The 19,763-nt window shown below is 44.2% G+C and overlaps 2 protein-coding genes across 9 annotated transcripts in view; both read left to right on the forward strand.

Moving 5' to 3' along the window:
- LOC129828662 (cytohesin-1-like) overlaps positions 1-5,718 on the forward strand; it is a 49,379-nt gene extending 43,661 nt beyond the window's left edge. For 7 of the 8 annotated variants that reach the window (XM_055889766.1, XM_055889773.1, XM_055889767.1 and 4 more), the window contains 8 exons: positions 461-541; positions 657-769; positions 885-1,033; positions 2,237-2,348; positions 3,757-3,833; positions 3,932-4,003; positions 4,133-4,287; positions 4,589-5,718. In XM_055889766.1, coding sequence (XP_055745741.1) covers positions 461-541; positions 657-769; positions 885-1,033; positions 2,237-2,348; positions 3,757-3,833; positions 3,932-4,003; positions 4,133-4,287; positions 4,589-4,667 — 838 coding nt within the window. In that variant the 3' untranslated portion in view covers positions 4,668-5,718. Of the gene's footprint in view, positions 1-460; positions 560-601; positions 770-884; positions 1,034-2,236; positions 2,349-3,756; positions 3,834-3,931; positions 4,004-4,132; positions 4,288-4,588 lie in introns of all 8 variants that reach the window. The other variant, XM_055889774.1, reaches the window with a different exon arrangement.
- Positions 5,719-5,919: 201 nt separating this feature from the next.
- Positions 5,920-19,763, forward strand: part of LOC129828664 (dynein axonemal heavy chain 17-like) — an 82,199-nt gene continuing 68,355 nt past the window's right edge. The window contains exons 1-25 of the mRNA XM_055889777.1: positions 5,920-6,517; positions 8,020-8,210; positions 8,304-8,496; positions 11,781-11,880; positions 11,979-12,064; positions 12,155-12,280; positions 12,480-12,632; positions 12,755-12,841; positions 12,908-13,075; positions 14,042-14,158; positions 14,251-14,519; positions 14,729-14,924; positions 15,091-15,237; positions 15,395-15,503; positions 15,588-15,691; positions 15,786-15,923; positions 16,557-16,700; positions 16,793-16,978; positions 17,110-17,364; positions 17,731-17,900; positions 18,130-18,352; positions 18,551-18,667; positions 18,780-18,866; positions 18,955-19,107; positions 19,347-19,595. Of these exons, the coding sequence (XP_055745752.1) occupies positions 6,179-6,517; positions 8,020-8,210; positions 8,304-8,496; positions 11,781-11,880; positions 11,979-12,064; positions 12,155-12,280; positions 12,480-12,632; positions 12,755-12,841; positions 12,908-13,075; positions 14,042-14,158; positions 14,251-14,519; positions 14,729-14,924; positions 15,091-15,237; positions 15,395-15,503; positions 15,588-15,691; positions 15,786-15,923; positions 16,557-16,700; positions 16,793-16,978; positions 17,110-17,364; positions 17,731-17,900; positions 18,130-18,352; positions 18,551-18,667; positions 18,780-18,866; positions 18,955-19,107; positions 19,347-19,595 (4,107 nt within the window). The 5' untranslated portion in view covers positions 5,920-6,178. The remainder of the gene's footprint in view (positions 6,518-8,019; positions 8,211-8,303; positions 8,497-11,780; positions 11,881-11,978; positions 12,065-12,154; positions 12,281-12,479; positions 12,633-12,754; positions 12,842-12,907; positions 13,076-14,041; positions 14,159-14,250; positions 14,520-14,728; positions 14,925-15,090; positions 15,238-15,394; positions 15,504-15,587; positions 15,692-15,785; positions 15,924-16,556; positions 16,701-16,792; positions 16,979-17,109; positions 17,365-17,730; positions 17,901-18,129; positions 18,353-18,550; positions 18,668-18,779; positions 18,867-18,954; positions 19,108-19,346; positions 19,596-19,763) is intronic.

Here is a 19,763-nt window from a genome sequence, read left to right on the forward strand (position 1 = left end):
TTAAGAATATATTTAGCAAGAAACAGCTGTGTAGTGCTAGTTTAAAAACCAAAACTGGCACCAAGAAGAGGCTCCAGGATCAAGTTTGGGAAAATCTGGTCCTCAACTCAGTGATATTGATTTGGCCCATTTCTTTCTGGACACACACACACATGTGCTGGCCACAGAGAGGAGGCAAGGATTAGGAGATTATAGATTTAATCTATTAGATTATATTTGGGTATGTTTCTGGTTTCATAGCTTTTCTCTGATAAATCTCCTAAATTTACCTAGGTCCTGTTCAGTTGGCAAGAAACATTCGGATATGGAATGCAACATGAAGAAACCACATTGAACTTGTCCAATAAGAAACACTACTTTTCGGTCTCAAAACGTTTAGCTACAGTATTCCCTACTGAATGCAACGCTGATCTATTCTCTTTTATGACCATACACCTGAATACTGTTTGTGTTTCTGTAGAGAGGATTTCAATCTTGAGGTTCTACAAGCCTTTGTGGAGCTGCATGAGTTTACTGACCTTAACCTGGTCCAGGCCCTCAGGTAACACACATGCTCACTACACACACACACACACACACACACACACACACACACACACACACACACACACACACACACACACCACACTCTTATGTTTGCATGTCCTCTCCCCCAGGCAGTTCCTGTGGAGTTTCCGGTTGCCAGGTGAAGCCCAGAAGATCGATCGCATGATGGAGGCGTTTGCCCAGAGATACTGTCACTGTAACCCTGGCGTCTTCCAGCACAGCGGTATAGAAAGGCCACCGCACACACACACACACTTGCATGCACACACGTACGCAAGCACGTTCACACACACAAACACACACACACACTAACCTTCCAGTCCATCTCTGTGTTCCAGATACGTGTTATGTGTTGTCGTTTGCTGTGATCATGCTGAACACTAGTCTCCATAACCCCAATGTGAAGGACAAACCCTCCCACCAGAGATTCAGCGCCATGAACAGAGGAATCAACGATGGCGGAGACTTACCAGAGGACCTACTCAGGGTATCTCTCCCCATCACTCTCTTCATCCCTCTGTTTTTCTACCAAGCTCTCTCTATTCCCCTTCCCTTTCCTTTTTCTATACCAGTCTCTTCCTCCCTCTATCCACAGTATATTACGATTGGCTGAGGACCTATGTATGTGGTGTGAGGAGTTAGCAAGTTAACTTTGGTCAGTTCTGAGTTCAACTCTGGATAAATGGTACCATGGAAGTCGCTCACCTTTTAGCCAGGTCAATTTCTATGGAAACGAATCCTTCAGAACTAACCTGCTCGCGGGTGGGTTAGAGACTAAGATTTTTTTTTTTTTTTAAGCCTCCCGCTTTTGGCTGGATGTGTCTGTGTGGTTCATCCATGCATCATCTATTAGCAGAATTACTGTTTTACCTCAATTAGCCACGAAATCCCTAGTTTGAAAGCGACTGTTTTCTTGAAGCTGTGCCGTGCCATTTTCCCTGCATTTCCCCACACGTTGGCTGGCCCCCTAGCAATTCGAGTTCTAGCCAATGAGCTTCAGCCTCTCGCATTTTCAGAGACAACTTTTGGTGCTACTTACAGAACTACTGGCTAAAAAATATACAAAAGTACTGGAGAATCTATTTTAAATACTTTTATTTCATAAATGGTGCTCATGATAAGCACACCAAAGACAGCATTAACGATACGTAATAAAAGACTGCTCTTCAACAAGCCTATATCACACTATAGTCTGCTGAATTTGCTAGATAACTTTTCTTTCATTTTGATTTCGGCACAAATGTGACATTGACTCGCCCATGGATTGATGGTTCAGCATTGTCTCAATGAAGAGTTTGGCTTTCGACTAGCCTCTTGTGACATGCATGCACAGTTACAAGCCTGCTAGAGTTAGCGGCAGGTGGACAATCAATATCCAAAGTCCTAGTACGGATAAAGCCTGAACTGAAATGTGAAGCTAACTGAAGTTGGTTAACTTTAGAAAACCCTGAGTAGATCTAGCTTCAATTGTAGTATACCCCCATTCTGTGTTTGCATCAAACAATTGGCTCATTCATCCCCCTCCTCTCCCCTGTAACTATTCCCCAGGTCGTTGCTGCAAATGAGAACGTGTTCTCAGTCAATTTACCTGGTAAAATAACGGAAAAAAAAAGAAAAAAAAAAAAAAAACGTCTAATGAGCTCTTTCTTGCCCTCTCGCTCTTTCTTTCCATTCCTTTCTCTCTTTGTAGAACCTGTATGAGAGTATAAAGAACGAACCCTTTAAGATCCCAGAGGATGATGGGAACGACCTCACACACACTTTCTTCAACCCCGACCGGGAGGGCTGGCTACTCAAACTAGGTGAGTGTCAACTTTGCAGTTTACAGTAAGTGGAGAACAGGACAGCCAGTTTTATTGATGTTGCTACTGCTCTCTGGTGGACAGATGCAGACCTACACTCTCCAGTTTGGTTTTCTCAGTCATACATATATTGAACAAAGATATAATGCAACATGTAAAGCAGGGGTACTCAACTCTTACCCTACGAGGTCCGGAGCCTGCTGGTCCTACCTGATAATTAATTGCGCACACCTAGTGTCCCAGGTCTAAATCAGTCCCTAATTAGAGGAGAATAATGAAAAAATGAAGGGAAACTGGCTTCGAGGTCCAGAGTTGAGGGATGTAAAGTGTTGGTCCCATGTTTCATGAGTTGAGAAAACAAATCACATAAATGTTCCATATACAAAAAAAGCTTATTTCTCTCAAATGTTGTGCACAAATGTGTTAATATCCCTGTTAGTGAGCATTTCTCCTTTGCCAAGATAATCCATCCACCAGACAGGTGTGGCATGTAAAGAATCTGATTAAACGGCGATTAAACGGCGTGTAACCACGCCAGCCAGGACCTCCACATCCGGCTTCTTCACTTGTGTGATTGTCTGAGACCAGCCACCCGAGTATTTCTTCTGTAATAAAGCCCTTTTGTGGAGAGAAACTCATACTGATTGGCTGGTCCTGGCCCACCCAGAGCTGCGCCCCTGCCCAGTCATGTGAAAAGAGATTACGGCCTAATACATTTTATTTAAATTGACTGATTTCATTATATGAACTGTAACTCAGTAAAATTGTTGAAATTGTTACATGTTGTGTCTTAATATTTTTGTTCAGTATAGAATAGAGCCTAATTATGGTAAAAATGAGTAGAAATATTATTGGCTTAATGTAGTTTATTTTGTCTTTTTCTTCATTTGTTTTGTTGGGGTGATTTTGGTCTCCAGGAGGTATGTAATATATATGTCTGGATTGGAAACATTACCCTCCCCAGCCTGTATGTGCTTTGCTTCAGGTTTCTGCTTCCCTACTACCCACTGCTCTGTCCAATTAAAATCTACTGTTAATTATGATTTGATTATAAAGAATTAAATGGTGTTTAATTGTTGGCAAGATGTGATTTATCTGCTCTGTGTTACTCATGCTGTGAGATCTAATGTTATCAACCTCTAAACGCAAACAACCATTAAATGTAACCCTACCATCCAATCAACATGTCATCTAATGCATTGTGTTCATGGTCGACTTTGTTGTCGTCATGATGTGCCTTCTGAGAAGCATGACTGCATTAAAGATGACCTGGAACACGCCCATAGGCTCCTGCCTGGTACTGGCTGATGTCTGTGCTGCCGTCTGTCTGGAGTGCCTAGGGGCAACTTTAATCTTTGCATTTAGCTTCTATGAATCCTGATTGAACTCTGACCTTTAACCCCCTCAGGAGGGCGTGTGAAGACGTGGAAGAGACGATGGTTCATCCTCACAGACAACTGCCTATACTACTTTGAGTACACTACTGTGAGTTGCTCTCTTTCTATTTCTCTCTTTTTCTGTCATGCTTTTTCTCCATTGCTTTCATTGTATCAATTATGAGCTATAACCTTCTCTCCCTCCAGGATAAGGAGCCTAGGGGTATCATCCCTCTGGAGAATCTTAGTATTAGAGAGGTGGACGACTCTAAGAAACCAGTAAGTTACTCCCTCTCCCTCTCTTTTCCTGTGCTCGTTCTCCTGCCATTCTCCCTGTTTCCTTTTAGAAGCCTCTGTCACACTTCTCTCCCCCCCCCCCCCCCCCCTTCTTCTCGCTCTCTTTCTCAGAACTGTTTTGAGCTGTTCATCCCGGACCACAGGGATCAGGTGATCAAGGCGTGTAAGACCGAGGTGGACGGACGCGTTGTCGAGGGCAACCACACCTTCTATCGAATCTCCGCCCCCACAGCCGAGGAGAAGGAAGAATGGGTCACCAGCATCAAGTGAGATCTTGGCTGTCCCAATAACCTCTCCTTCTTTCTGAAGTGTACACACATTCACTACTCCGCACAAATTTAAAAGTATTGGATTGGTGTAGACATGGGCTAGGGGCACTTATAGCAGTAATTTCCTTTCATATCCATGAAGGAAAGTGAACAAGTGCACACTTTGGGAGAAAGGTGAGATTTTTGGGACACAACCCTTCTCTTACTTCCATCCTGTCCTGTTCTTGATATGTACGATCCTGCCCTAGTCCCGAGCCAAATGTAAAATCAATATTGCTCTCCCCCCTCTTCCCTGTAGAAAAGCCATCAGCAGGGACCCCTTCTATGAGATGGTGGCAGCCCGGAAGAAGAAGGTGTCGGCTCTGACTAGCCTGTAGGAAAGACCCAGGCTCCAGCACTTCAGCAGGAGAAGCAGGCCTCACTCTACTCTATAGCTCAGTGTCTATGGACCTGAACTAAAGGACCTATGGAATTATGTACATAAGAAAGCAGAATATCCCCACAATCTGAAAGGTGGAAGTTGTCATCATATTGATTACATGTTGCTTTCTTCATATTCACAAACACTGGAGGGAAGGATTTTGAAGGGGCACGGGTTTAGGATGGAGATCAGGATGCCGAGAGGATTGGACCTCCTTCAGCGCCCTCTACAGGAAGTTACATCATGCAATATTTTGCTTTGATATAAAATGAACAGAGAAAGGTGCCATTTAACCTCTTTTTACATAAACCTCTTCTCATAGTGCTGTCATTACTACAGAACATCATCTCTTTCTGAATGGTTCCCATAACAAACCACCACTGTTTCCTCTCTCGCTCTCTTTCTCCCCTTACGGGTCGAGATGATACTTTGTTGTTTTGTTAAATGTTTCCAGGTCATTGGCCTGTGTCAGTGATCCGGGGGTGAGATATGAGAGCTGAGTCGGTACAAAAGTTTAAAAAAATACTGTCTCGGCCAAAAGCCTTGTTATGCCATCACTGTGTTAGTTCTACTCTTAATTTAGTTTCTTGTTTTGATACCTCTGTTACTACAACTGCACAGTCACGTGGAAGAGGTGTTAAGGAGGGAGGGGAGAAAGAAATAAAGGGGAGAGGGAAACAAAGGATCGTAATATCACTACTCAGGTTGAAATATTCCGTCTCTTATTCTGATATTGTTACAAGTACTTTTGCAGAAGCAGCAGTAAGTTTGCAGGGGATACTTTTTTAAAGACCTTTTACAGTGTTATTATACAGTTGTATGATGTCTGTTACAAATGTGTTGTCTTATAATATGCATTTCTGTCATCACTGACCCCTTTGGAGGGCTGTGTTTTTCATTGGCAGATAAATTAATCAGCAATTTTTGTTCACAATGCACTGTTTATGAAATGTAAATCAAGCTTGAATTATTTGTTTATTTATCAATAAAACATAATTACTTGTGAAGTTGTTTTGTATCATAAAGGTTTGTGCCTCATTATGCCATCATATGTTTGTTTATTTGATTTCAGATAACCAGATCTCAGATTAACAAATCTCAAGTCTCATATTTGCTGTCTTTGTTTAATATTTGACTTGATAGGTGAAGTTAACACACAACTTTAAATATTTTGCCATTGGATTTAACCACACAAGACAGAACTGGAGACCGCCATAGAGATCCACCTATGGGCACAGGAATGATAGGGTCCACATTCAATAGCTCGAGCCTTTAGCGCTGATTGACAGTCCAAACAAAAACCGTTAGGAATGGGTAAACATTCTGAGCGCGAGGAACGTATTTCACATTTGATTTCCAACGTTTTGTCAGTTGAAGTTTAGCTTGGTAGCTAACATTAGCTGGTAAGATTAACGTACACAGAACATTAAGAAATAGCTGACGGTGGCTGTCAAACTGTATGATAACATGGAGGGAGAAGATCAGAGGATCGTGTTTTTACAGAACGTGACTTTAAAGGCGCTAAAGTTGAAACCTGACAAATGGCAGAAGTTCATTGCTGGGGAGGAAACCCGAACTTTGATCGGAAACTTCATTGAAAAATCCGACGTCAATAGCCTTGTTATTTCTCTAAATGCAGCATCCCAACTTGTTTGCAGCCTTGAGTTTCCGCAAGCAATTAAAAACAAAGCTGTATATTTTATCAAGAAGGATAAAGAAGTTATTACAAAAGACAATATAAAGAATGTATTTATTGGAGACGTCGCGAATTCCCCAGTGGACGCTACAATCGGCGCAATTGAGGGGGTGAGTAATGTTAGGCCAGGCCGCCTAGCTAGCACAATGTCAACTAGTCCACAAGCCAATGCTTGACTTGGACTGAAATAGGTGCCGGTGTTGTGCCGAAAAAACTCCCCCCTGGCAGAATTCTCCCCCCTTCGCGTTCCTCATTTCTGCGACTTGCTTGCTAGTTGATTCATTCTGCTCTTTACTCTGTTCTCAGTTTAGCCTACATTTCACTGATTTTAGTAGCAGAAAGCATTTTTTGTCTGCAATTTTCGGTTTGGCTATTTGTTTCAAGTGTATGTGGCGGTTTATATTTAACGGTACAGTTGAAGTCGGATGTTTACATACACTTAGGTTGGAGTCATTAAAACTCGTTTTTCAATCACTCCACAAATTTCTTGTTGACAAACTAGTTTTGGCAAGTCGGTTAGGACATCTACTTTGTGCATGACACAAGTAATTTTTCCAACAATTGTTTACCGATTATTAAATGTATTATTCACTGTATCACAATCCCAGTGGGTTAGAAGTTTACACACACTAAATTGACTGTGCCTTTAAACAGCTTTGAAAATTCCAGAATATGATGTCATGGCTTTAGAAGCTTCTGATAGGCTAATTGACATCATTTGAGTCAATTGGCGGTGTACCTGTATTTCAAGGCCTACCTTCAAGCTAGTGGTTAGAGCGTTGGACTAGTAACGAAAATGGTTGCAAGATCAAATCCCTGAGCTGACAAGGTAAAATCTGTCGTTCTGCCCCTGAACAAGGCAGTTAACTGTTCCTAGGCTGTTATTGCAAATAAGAATTTATTCTTAACTGACTTGCCTAGTTAAATAAAGGTAAAAAAAACATTTTAAAAACTCACTGCCTCTTTGCTTGACATCATGGGAAAATCAAAATAAATCAGCCAAGACCTCATTAAAAAAATTATAAACCTCCACAAGTCTGGTTCATCCTTGGGAGCAATTTCCAAACACCTGAAGGTACCATGTTCATCTGTACAAGCAATAGTACGCAAGTATAAACACCATGGCTTAAGGACAAAGCCCTGACCTCAATCCTATAGAAAATTTGTGGGCAGAACTGAAAAAGTGTGTGTAAGCAAGGAGGCCTAAAAAACATGATTCAGTTACACCAGCTCTGTCAGGAGGAATGGGACAAAATTCACCCAATTTATTGTGGGAAGCTTGTGGAAGGCTACCCGAAACTTATTTTTTTTTAAAGGCAATGCTACCAAATACTAATTGAGTGTATGTAAACTTCTGAGCGTATGGAAAAACTGAGTATAAGTGTATTTGGCTAAGGTGTATGTAAACTTCCGACTTCCACTGTAGGTGCAGGAGCGCCACAATATTTTTGAGCTAATATTCTAGCTACAAGAGGAATAGGAGCTCAAGCAGTAGCTAGAACATTTGAGGGGCTGGTACTCGGCTGCAGTGAGCTCCTACCCAAGTCAAGCACTGGTTGTAGCTATTGATAAATTAAACGGTCGCTCATAAATTTAACAAGTGTTTCTCCAGATTGCTTACCCTCTACACACCAACAAAGACAACACCAGATGCTGGCCCAGGGTGGTTTCAGATGATGTGTCTCGCCATGCACACAAACTGAAGAATGAAGTGTTCGTCGTTGGAGGTCAAATCAAAGGCAGAACATTCCTGCCATTACCAGCAAACGCAGATGCTCTTGAAGATTCAGAATACACCTACCGGTATTAAACTGTCACCTCCCCTAAAGACTCAAATCGCATAATACATTGACTGTTGAAAATAAACAGTGCATTGTCTCCTTTCCCCCAATGCAGGCTCTCTTGCTCCATTGACAGTAAGTTGATGCATGCCTTTGAGACGGTGATAATCGACTGGACTCACCAGGTGACAGAGGTTCTTAGTAAAGACTCTGCCCAGCCGATCCTGGATGGACTGAACCCACTGCCCAGAGTGGAGTTTGATTTCTGGAACAACAGACTCATGAACCTGGAGTGTATTTATGCACAGGTACCCTATTTTACAATATGAAAGATGATATTGTTGTTTGAAACGTGTGTCTTTGTGCGCTGTCAGTGCTAGGAGCTGTCCATGGTCCTGATTGGGTTAGGTCAACAATAGGTGGTGTTGAATCGACAGCGAAAGGGGACCTGCATTAGCAGGTCAGGATTCAATCAGATCAAGCACTAATCTAGCCTGATGACTCACACTAAATTATTCCCCTGATCTGACATTCTCTACATACTTTAGTCTGAGACTGCCATCATTGAAGTTGTTTGTGGTGACGAGGGGCGTTTGTATTATCATAAGCGATTGTATTGTCTCTAACCGATCAGAGTATCAAAGCCAATGACACATTTTCAAACCGACGCTTTACCCACGTGTGTTCTGGCTCTGGCCCAACCCATCGTTTTCTGTACCGATCAGACGGCCCCGAATGTGCTCGCATTCGGTGAAGGGTTGGGTAGGTACTCAGATCTAGACTCATTGCGGAGAAGAAACTAACGCCCGTGGGTGTGGCGTAGCATTTCGCTGGAGAAAGGAGTCTGGATAGCCAGTAATAACCAGTGTTAACCAGCGTTGGCTGACAGCTGCATAGCAGTAATGGTGCACAACTCTAGGATTCGTGGAGATGACTCCGACTCCTGTGGTTGGAGTGAAAGGAGTCAACTCTTGCTCGACTCCGACTCCTGTGGTTGGAGTAAAAGGAGTCGACTCTTGCTTGACTCCGACTCCTGTGTTCGTAGTTGAAGGAGTCGACTCTTGCTCGACTCTGACTCCCGTGGTTGGAGTAAAAGGAGTCAACTTTTGCTCGACTCCGACTCCTGTGGTCGTAGTTGAAGGAGTCGACTCTTGCTCGACTCCAACTCCTATGGTTGGAGTAAAAACAGATCCGTACACATCACCTCATTATTGCAGAGTCCTACTAGGAAGACTACATCTGCGTTCTAGAGGACTGACATGAGCATGATGCCACCCACTTGCTCATCAACTTAGCCTATAAAATGTCTATTTTGTTTGAATTTAGAAGGTGATGTCTAGGAACTAGAATAGTTCAGAAATATTTCTGCTGTGCGCAGGATCCCAGTGCAGACGTTGCACTCTACGCTGATAAGCCTATTCTTTGCCATGTTATAGCCCTATTCAGACGGGTATTACTAGAGACGTTGGTTGAATGTTTACACTGTGTGTTCAATAAAGACATGAAAACGTATAATTGCTTGTGTGTTATTAGTTTAAGCACACTGTGTTTGTCTATTGTTGTGACTTAGATGAAGACCAGATACAATTTTATGACCAATTTATGCAGAAATCCAGGTAATTCCAAAGGGTTCACATACTTTTTCTTGCCACTAAATTGTTGGTGTGATCATAATCATTATTTTAGCGATCCATAGCAGATGTCCTTCCTAATAACAATGCCCACATCCTGCTGACTTGAGCTTCTGAAAACCTACATGAAGGTAGCTCTCCAGGAACAGGGTTGGAGAACCCTGACCTAGGACATCAACAGCCAGCCAGCGATAGTGGGCGGCTGAAAATTGCGTGACTCTCGAAATTAGAAACAATTAAATTGGCTAGTTCAGCTGTCAAGAAATGGGTGGGTTGTAACTTGGTCCTACTGCTACGATTGGATAGAGCAAGGCTGTATCTCCCCATCGCTCATATACTTGCTTCTCATATCACTTGCTGCTGTTTACTGCTACTATGAGAACTAGCTCAATGGCGTAATGCCACAAATGTGAATAATATTTAACAAGGAGAGCGACAGTAGGAAAAAAGATAAAACAATGATGCACGTTCTGTCTGAATGACTGAAATCTGCCCATAGTTTGAGAAGTGAGAACACACACATGCACACTGATCTACAGCGTTCTTGGTCCATAAACATGTAGGAAGATTCTTAGGTAGCTAACCCTATTGACAACCTTTATTTAGGCATTTTAAAACACTTTATTCTTTCCCTATTATGACAATCATCTAATCCGACTATCAATTGTCAATTTACAGATACGATTGCGGCTGGTCGATTTTGGTCACTGTGTCAATTCATCCAGTTCTCAATACTGCACCTTTCTGTTGGATAATGATCTAGCTTGCTGCTGCAGATTTTTCCAGCTAGACATTCCTCTGCATTGTGCATGTGGTGAGTGGCAGCTGGCATAGCAACAATTTTGCTATGTAGAGGGACTATGCTTGCAAGCATTCCCCTTTTTCCTCCAAACATAAGGATGGCCATTATGGCCAAACAGTTCTATTTTTGTTTTAGCCGATAGAGAAAGGCCGATAGACTAGAAAAGGCCAATATCCGCCCGGCTGATTATCAGTCGTTCTCTTGTCCTTGGACCTTAAGGAGTAATGGTAACTTACCATCCTGCATCGCACTGCTGACTTGCTTCTGAAGCTAAGCTGTTGGAGGGTCAGTAGGAGGCACTCTTTAATCTGGTCAAAAAAAAAATATGCCATTTCCCTGTGTAGTGTGCTGTATTTTGGATGGGTTGTTGAACAGGTGTCCTGACTGTCTGTGGTTATTAAAGATCCCATGGCACTTATTGTAAGAGTAGGGATGTTAACCCTGGTGTCCTGGCTAAATTCACAATCTGGCTGTCATACCATCACAGTCATCTAACCATCCCAAGCTTACAATTGGCTCATTCATCTCCCCTGTAACTATTCCCCAGGTTGTTGCTGTAAATGAGAATGTATTCTCAGTCAATTTACCTGGTAAAATAATGGTTAAATTAAAGAAAATACATTTGGCTTCTTAAGAGTACATTCTGGGCTAGGTATGAGCTGACATATGAGTTGCTGCTCCCGTGTCTCACAAACGACTCCCTTCCTTATTATACCTACTGCGTTACAACTTCTAAACTGTGCTCGTAGAAATCGTAGGCTCTATCGATGTTAGCAATAATGACTCTCCAATGTCAAACCATTGATGTTAGGCTAATGCATGTTTTCATGTTAATTTGGATGGAGTATTTATGGCAATCAGTCTAATTTGAGCGTTTTAATTCGTAACGTAGCTGCATGAACTTCTAACACGGCTGCGTGGGCTTTATCGGATTAAAGTCTGTGTGGTTTAGTTGAATCCAAATGGCAGTGTCCGTGATAAGGTAACGCAACAGGCCGCTTGTGGATTTGACAGTTCTAATGCAGTTCCGACACTGCCAAAACAACGCTATGTGCATGTAAATCTGATTGAATCTAACCCTAACTCGAGCTGCGCTGCAGGTATCAGGAGTGTGAATACCGATAGGTCAATTGGTCATGGTCCTTTCTTTTTTCTGAAGTTGATGGATCCAAAAGTGCGCAAGATGGCAGAAATTGTTGAAGAAGCATCAAGTACCTACTGGCCAGCACTGAAGAGTATCTACAGGGATGTCAATGAAGGTTAAACAACGTTTTCACTAACTCAGATTTCTCTCTTTGAACACAAATGGTCGTGGACCTGCATGCATTTTATGTTATGCCACCCTCCTCCACTGTAGGTCGGACGGAAGCACGGGATATTGTGCTTTATCTGAAGCCACTGCAGAAGATACTTGATGAGATTGAACAATTGGAGTACTCACAGGTGAAAACAGCTTCATGTGTCCATCCTATTAATTCAGATAATTATCTTTCAACCTTCACTTTACAGCTTTTCCCTCTGTCCTATTTGCAGCTGCCAACCTACGTGGGAGCTGTGATGCACACAGTATGTCTAACCTGGGCTAACTCTGAGCACTACAGCCACCCTGCTAGGATCATTGTCATCCTCCAAGAAATCTGCAACCTCTTCATTGATATGGTAACTGTCAGTGATGTTTTTTCAAAGTGCATGTCTTCTCAATGTATTTTTAATAACTCCAATCAGAATATACTTACCCCCTAGCCCCCTCCCCATGACACTTCTCAGACCTAGCCCCTACTACAAACACACATTTCACCTAGTAAAGAAACGGCTACATACATTCATATTTTGGAGACTGTCCTCCTGTGTGCTACAGACAAGGAACTTCCTGGGTCCAGAGGAGGTGATGAAGGGCCTTGTGGGGGAGATCGACGAGATTCTGGGAAACATCAGGATGAGCATTGTCACCTTGGTGACCCTCAGAGAGACTTACAACCAGTGCAAAGTCGACATGGACAAATACTTCAAAGTCAGTATACATTCTTACACTCTCACCTATTTTACAACACTCAAGGCAACATTTCATCAAACCTTCAAGTGTTACAACTCTATGACTAGAGTCAACTATCTCGGTACATTTGTGTCTTCTAGAATGGAAACTCAAAGAACTGGGATTTCCCTTCACACCTGGTGTTTACCAGGCTGGATGCCTTCCTGCAGCGTCTACAGACCATAGAGGTACACACACACACACACTCACACTCACACTCACTCACTCACTCTGGGCTAACCTGTGTCTGGTAGGAGGTGTATGCGGTGTCAGTGGAGCTGCTAAAGCTGGAGAAGGTGGACATCCAGGGGGTCCGAGGCAGCGCCCTGGGAAACATGGTCTTCACCATCTATGAGGAGTTCCTTGATCTCATCAAAATATTCGCAGAGTGCAAATACGACGCCATCGACACAGGCAACAAGGTAACCAACCTTGGCTCTGGACAAAAGTAGTGCGCTACTAGGGAATGAGGTGTAATGTCAAACGCAGAGCCAGCTGTGTTGTTCAGAGTAGTGCACTACTAGGGAATGAGGTGTAATGTCAGACGTAGAGCCAGCTGTGTTGTTCAGAGTAGTGCACTACTAGGGAATGAGGTGTAATGTCAGACGTAGAGCCAGCTGTGTTGTTCAGAGTAGTGCACTACTAGGGAATGAGGTGTAATGTCAGACGCAGAGCCAGCTGTGTTGTTCAGAGTAGTGCACTACTAGGGAATGAGGTGTAATGTCAGACGCAGAGCCAGCTGTGTTGTTCAGAGTAGTGCACTACTAGGGAATGAGGTGTAATGTCAGACGTAGAGCCAGCTGTGTTGTTCAGAGTAGTGCACTACTAGGGAATGAGGTGTAATGTCAGACGCAGAGCCAGCTGTGTTGTTCAGAGTAGTGCACTACTAGGGAATGAGGTGTAATGTCAGACGCAGAGCCAGCTGTGTTGTTCAGAGTAGTGCACTACTAGGGAATGAGGTGTAATGTCAGACGCAGAGCCAGCCGTGTTGTTCAGAGTAGTGCACTACTAGGGAAAAGGTGTAATGTCAGACGCAGAGCCAGCTGTGTTGTTCAGAGTAGTGCACTACTAGGGAATGAGGTGTAATGTCAGACGCAGAGCCAGCTGTGTTGTTCAGAGTAGTGCACTACTAGGGAATGAGGTGTAATGTCAGACGCAGAGCCAGCTGTGTTGTTCAGAGTAGTGCACTACTAGGAAATGAGGTGTAATGTCAGACGCAGAGCCAGCTGTGTTGTTCAGAGTAGTGCACTACTAGGAAATGAGGTGTAATGTCAGATGCAGAGCCAGCTGTGTTGTTCAGAGTAGTGCACTACTAGGAAATGAGGTGTAATGTCAGATGCAGAGCCAGCTGTGTTGTTCAGAGTTGCTCCTCTTTCCCTCTCCCTCAGAGCTTTGATGAGAACTTCAGGAAGTTCCAGTACCAGATCTTGGACTTTGAGAGACGGTTAGGCACCATCCTGTGCCAAGCTTTTGATGACTGTGCCTCCACAGAGTCTGCTGTCAAGGTCAGTCTAATGTAAGGTGTTCTGAAACCTAAAGTATGTACAGTAGTGAAAGTCACTCTTCAAAACCCCCTTCCATTTCCTCCTGCATGTAGATGTTGGACATGTTTGGCTTCATCCTGGAGCGCCCTCACATCCAAAACCAGATCTGGTCTAAGTACAAGGAGCTGGTGGAAATGTTCAGCTCAGAGCTGGACCACACCAAGCTGGTGTACGACGCCCAGATGGCAGCCGTGGAGACATGTAAAGGCTTCCCGCCCATTGCCAAAAACATGCCCCACGTTGCCGGGCAACTCAATTGGGCCCGGGAGGTACAAGACCGCATCCAGATCCCCATGAAGAACTTCAAGGCTATCCACCACCCGTACGTGCTGTAGTATGGTCCGCCACTCATACCTTAGTATACACTACTGTCAGTGTCCTGGTTAACTATGCACAAAGCATCTGAGACACCTTTTAACTTTTTTTCTATGACTACGCATGTTGAAATGAAATGCATTAAAACAGTCTTGCAGACAGTTGCTGTCAGTGTGTATTGGAGGCTAACAGTCCTGTGTGTTGTGTTGTATCCAGGTGTATGGACACGGATGAGGCCAGGCTGGTGTTCCAGAAGTATGAAGAGATGATGGGGCTGCTGCACCAGTACTGTGTTAGCGTGTACACAGAGTGGACATCCCGGGTCGACACTGACTGCCAGTTCAACCTGGAGCAGCCTCTGCTTCTACGCAACACCAAGAACAACGCCCTCAGTGTCAACTTCAACAAGCAGGTTTGGCTAGGAAACGCATTCACACTCACTCTCTCTCTCTCTCTCTTGCTCTCTCGCTCTGTCTTGACACTTTCTATAGACTAAGCAGACTATGCTAGAGTTAGCCATATCTCTGTGTGTCTGGTCTGTGAGGTGTGAAAGGAGTAACATGTTTATCTCTCTGCAGCTGGTGGCCGTTCTGAGGGAGGTGAAGTATCTGACCATCCAGGGCCAGCAGGACGTGCCTCCCAGCGCTGCTGAAGTCTTTTCCCAGAGTGAGACCTTCAGAAAATACGTGGGCAACCTGGACCTCATCGTCTCCTGGTACAACCAGGTACAGGACAGGACACTGGAAGGGAGGGCATAGACAGATGGATGAATATATGTATGTTTGGTTAACATACAAGGAGTGGAGTTTTAATTCTAAAACTGCAACTGAAAGACACAAACTCAATGTAAAAACCTTCTGAGGTGGTATCTGTCATCCACAGATCCTAGCCACAGTCCTGCCAGTGGAGTTTCCGCTGCTTGAGGAGGAGCTGAAGGGCATCGATGAGAAACTGGCCCTGGCTGAGAGCACTCTGAGCTGGCACGGGGAAGGTACTGGACTGAAGGCTGATGATCACAACATTACTAGTCATATTCATAACAGATGGTCATAATGGTCACTTATGTGTGTGCCAGGTGTGTGGGAGTACATCCAGCAGATGAGAGACAACTTGCATGACTTTGAGAGCAGAATCAACCAGGCTAAGACCAACGTGGAGGCCATGCACATAATCATGGAGGTTAGGACTGTCTATCTGATACACCCCTGCTTTCCCCTCTGTACTGTACCACTGGAGGGGAGATGTGATGGTTGTATTGTGATGTGACTGACAGGAGTGGTCTGTGAGCCCCATGTTTGAGAGGAAGGACAATAAGGACTCTCTGCTGGACCTGGATGGAAGACAAGCAGCCCTTAACAAGAAGTACGCTGCCATCAAAGAGTCTGGCGAGAAACTCCACCAACTGACACAGGTAAAGAAACAACTACTACATACAGTATGTAACAAACAGTGAATAAGTACACTATGGGAGAGTGTTCAGTACACTGAGTGTACAAAACATTAAGAACACCTATTGAGTTGCACCCCCCCTTTTGCCCTCAGAACAGCCTCAGTTCATCAGGGCATGGACTCTACAAGGTGTCGAAAGTGTTCCACAGGGATGCTGGCCCATGTTGACTCCAATCCTTCCCACAGTTATGTCAAGTTGACTGGATGTCCTTTGGGTGGTGGACCATTCTTGATACACACAGGAGAGTGTATCAGCAGAGTTGCAGTTCTTGACACAAACCGGTGTGCCTGGCACCTACTACCACATCCCGTTCAAAGGCACTTAAATATTTTGTCTTGCACATTCACCCTCTGAATGGCACATATGCACAATCTATGTCTCAAGTTTCTTAAGGCTTAAAAATTGTTCTTTAAATTGTTTCCTTCCCTTCATCTACACTGATTGAAGTGGATTTAACAGGTGACATCAATAAGGAATCATAGTTCTCACTTGGTCAGTCTATGTCATGGAAAGAGCAGGTGTTCTTAATGATTTGTAAAGTCAATGTTTGATAAGTGTGCCATGCTGAAGAGTCTGTGTATTTGGTGTCTGTAGGAGAATAAAAAGCTGTTTGGAGCAGATGAGAGCACTGACTCGTGGATGGCCTACGTCGACTACATTGATGACAAAGTCCTGGACGGGTTCTACAAAGTCGTCAATGTGTCTCTCAAGTTCCTTGCTAGTAACATGCTCGCCAAGGTATAATTCATCTCGGAGACAAACCCTCATAGATATCAGTCGTGTTAAATCCCTTTATGTGCTACTAACTGGCGTGTTGTGTTGACTTGCAGTCGAGTATAAACCCACTCTTTGAGGTGCGTTTTGAATTGGAGGATGGAGACACATCGTTCTACCCGTCTTTGGTCTATGGCATATCTGATGGCTTTTACGACCTGGTCGAGAGTCTCATCCATGATGTGTACCAAGCTGCTGAACTAGTTCCTCGGATATCAATGACCAACAAAACATGCTACGAAGTGAGTACAACCCTGTGTGTCTGTGTGTGTGAGATTGAATGTTACTTATGTGTGTGTCCCATTTTGAACCATCATACCCTGTGTAAACTATGGTGTGTGTCTTTGTATGTTTGTCCCTTGTGTCCCTCAAGGTGGAGTTGGATGAGATGTCAGAGCTGTCAGACATGCGTGAGAATGTGTTGAACCAGGTGGTTGGGGCCATGAAAGAGGCCCAGGAGTATCGGGACGTGCTCTATAAATACGCCTACCTGTGGCAGGATGACAGGGACGACTTCATGGAGCAGTTCCTCCTCTACAGCAAAGTTCTTTCCCCGGAGGAGATTGAGGCGCACGGAGAGGACAGCGTGCCCAAAAACCCCCCCACACTAAAAGATTTCAAGGAAGAGGTACAGAAAGAAGTCCCTTGCTGCATCCCAAATGACACCCTATTCCCGTAGGACTCCGGTCAAAAGTAATGCACTCTTTAGGGAATATTGTGCCGTTTAGGATGCACACCCTAAAACACAGTAGGGACTCTTAGCAACTTATTTAGGACATAGGAGGTTGGTGGCACCTTAATTGGGGAGAACGGGCTCGTAGTAATGGCTGGAGTGGAATGACTGGAATGATATCAATACATCAAACATGCCATTCTATTTACTCTGTTCTGGACATTATTATGAGCCGTCCTCCCCTCAGCAGCCTCCACTGATGTAGGAGTGTTAGGTTCTCCAGGGTTGGTCCCAATGAGTGCTGTGTGTGTTCCCCTACAGATCGATACGTATGAGAAACTGTACAAGGAGGTGAGCAACTTGGAGAACTCCCGGGTGCTGCAGCACTGGCTCCAGATTGACATCCGTCCCTTCAAACATGCCCTGCTCAACACCATCAAACGTTGGAGCCTCATGTTCAAACAGTTCCTCATAGACCGAGTCACCAACAGGTACAGACCAACAGTGACAGGACAATAGTACTGCTGGGTGTTGCGTTAAAGACCTTCAGAATGGAATTCATTGGTAGGATGAAGACTTTCTTCAACTTTTAATTGTCTGCTGCTGCTGTGTGGGTGTGTGTGTGTGTGAGCGCATCTTTGTCTGCGTGTGTTTGTGTATGTGTGTGAGCACGTCTTTGTCTGCGTGTGTTTGTGTGTGTGTGTGTTTGTGTTCCCCTAGCCTGAGGGACCTGGACGGCTTCATCAAGGAGGTGAAGGATGGGCTGACCAAGACAGTGGAGGAAGGGGATTACCAGGGCCTGGTGGGGGTCATGGGTCACCTGATGAGGATGAAAGACAGACAGGCAGCCACAGACACCATGTTCTCCCCTCTCAAGGAAACCATCCAGTTCCTCAAAGACTTTGGAGAGGAGCTGCCTGACGAGGTCCATGCTCAGCTACAGGTAGGCTACACACAGATCTGACTCCAGGTAAAAGTGGCACCTTACTACAGATCTAGGATCACTAGAGATATTGTTTTATAGCAGCTCTCTAAGCAAGGGCAGAACCTCTTTACTGCATGGGTTTCCCTTGCTCAATAACAAAACAAGAAGTTGAGCTTTATTTAGCCTTTAAACATGAAACGATGTGTCTTGGTTTAGGATCTTCCAGAGCACTGGAATAACGTGAAAAAGACGTCCCTCCAAGTCAAACAGAACTTGGCTCCATTGCAAGCACATGAAGTCAACATCGTCCGAAGGAAATGCCAGCAATTTGAGGTAATTTTTAACACATCGATATATGTAGCTACATCTATGTAACTCACATAGGGACGAAGAGAGAGATACTCTATGGGCATGGTGTGAAACTGTGTGTCCTTTGTGTCCACAGATCAAACAGTATGAGTTTAGAGAGAAGTTCAGACAGCAGCCCTTCTTCCAATTCTCTTTTGAAAACCCACACGGGGCTCTCGATGATGTGAGTAGTTCAAAATCTTTTGTGGATCTAATTTAAGCTCTGTGTTGAGTATAAACCCTAAACCTTCCAATCCGGTGGGTAACCACAGATTCAGATGGATATCATGGGCTTGGAGGAAGAGATGGAGGGCCTGTCAAACTCAGCCGGTCTGTTTGAGGTGAATGTTCCCGACTACAAACAGCTCAAAACCTGCCGCAAGGAGATCGTCCTGCTCAAAGAACTCTGGGACATGATCCTGCTGGTAAGACTCCACAGCTCACAGGCATACTGGTGTTTTGAAAAAAAGCATAAACATAATGGGGAGAAAAATCTGGATGCATGCAATAGTGTCATTCTGGTTAATAGATTTATTTTTTATTCATCTTTGGAGCATTCTCTACTCTGATCTTATGCTGACCTGTGTTAATGGTTAGAAAGTCAATGAGACTGATTCAATAGATTGACAGACAGTGAGTGACTGTGTGCTGGTTGTGGCTGCAGGTGAGCGGGAACATGGATGACTGGAAGACCACCCTGTGGAAGGACATCAACGTGGAGGAGATGGATATGGACACCAAGAAGTACGCCAAGGACATCAAGGGGCTGGACAAGGAGATGAGAGCCTGGGACGCCTTTACCGGATTGGACAGCATGGTGAAGAACATGATGACGTCATTGCGCGCTGTGGGAGAACTGCAGAACCCGGCCATCAGGGACCGCCACTGGCTGCAGCTCATGATGGCCACCAAGGTACAAGTCAGCTTCAGTCAAAGGCACCAATGGCCGTGTCCCAAATGGCACCCTATTCCCTTTATAGAACTATATAGGAAGTAGGATGACATTAGGGATGCATCCAATGACATTGGAAAATGCTTCTCTCCATTTCGTTATTACATTCAGGACTGATGATGTGTCATA

This window comes from Salvelinus fontinalis, chromosome 30 (genome assembly GCF_029448725.1).
Source record: "Salvelinus fontinalis isolate EN_2023a chromosome 30, ASM2944872v1, whole genome shotgun sequence".
In the NCBI taxonomy this organism is placed as follows: Eukaryota; Metazoa; Chordata; class Actinopteri; order Salmoniformes; family Salmonidae; genus Salvelinus; species Salvelinus fontinalis.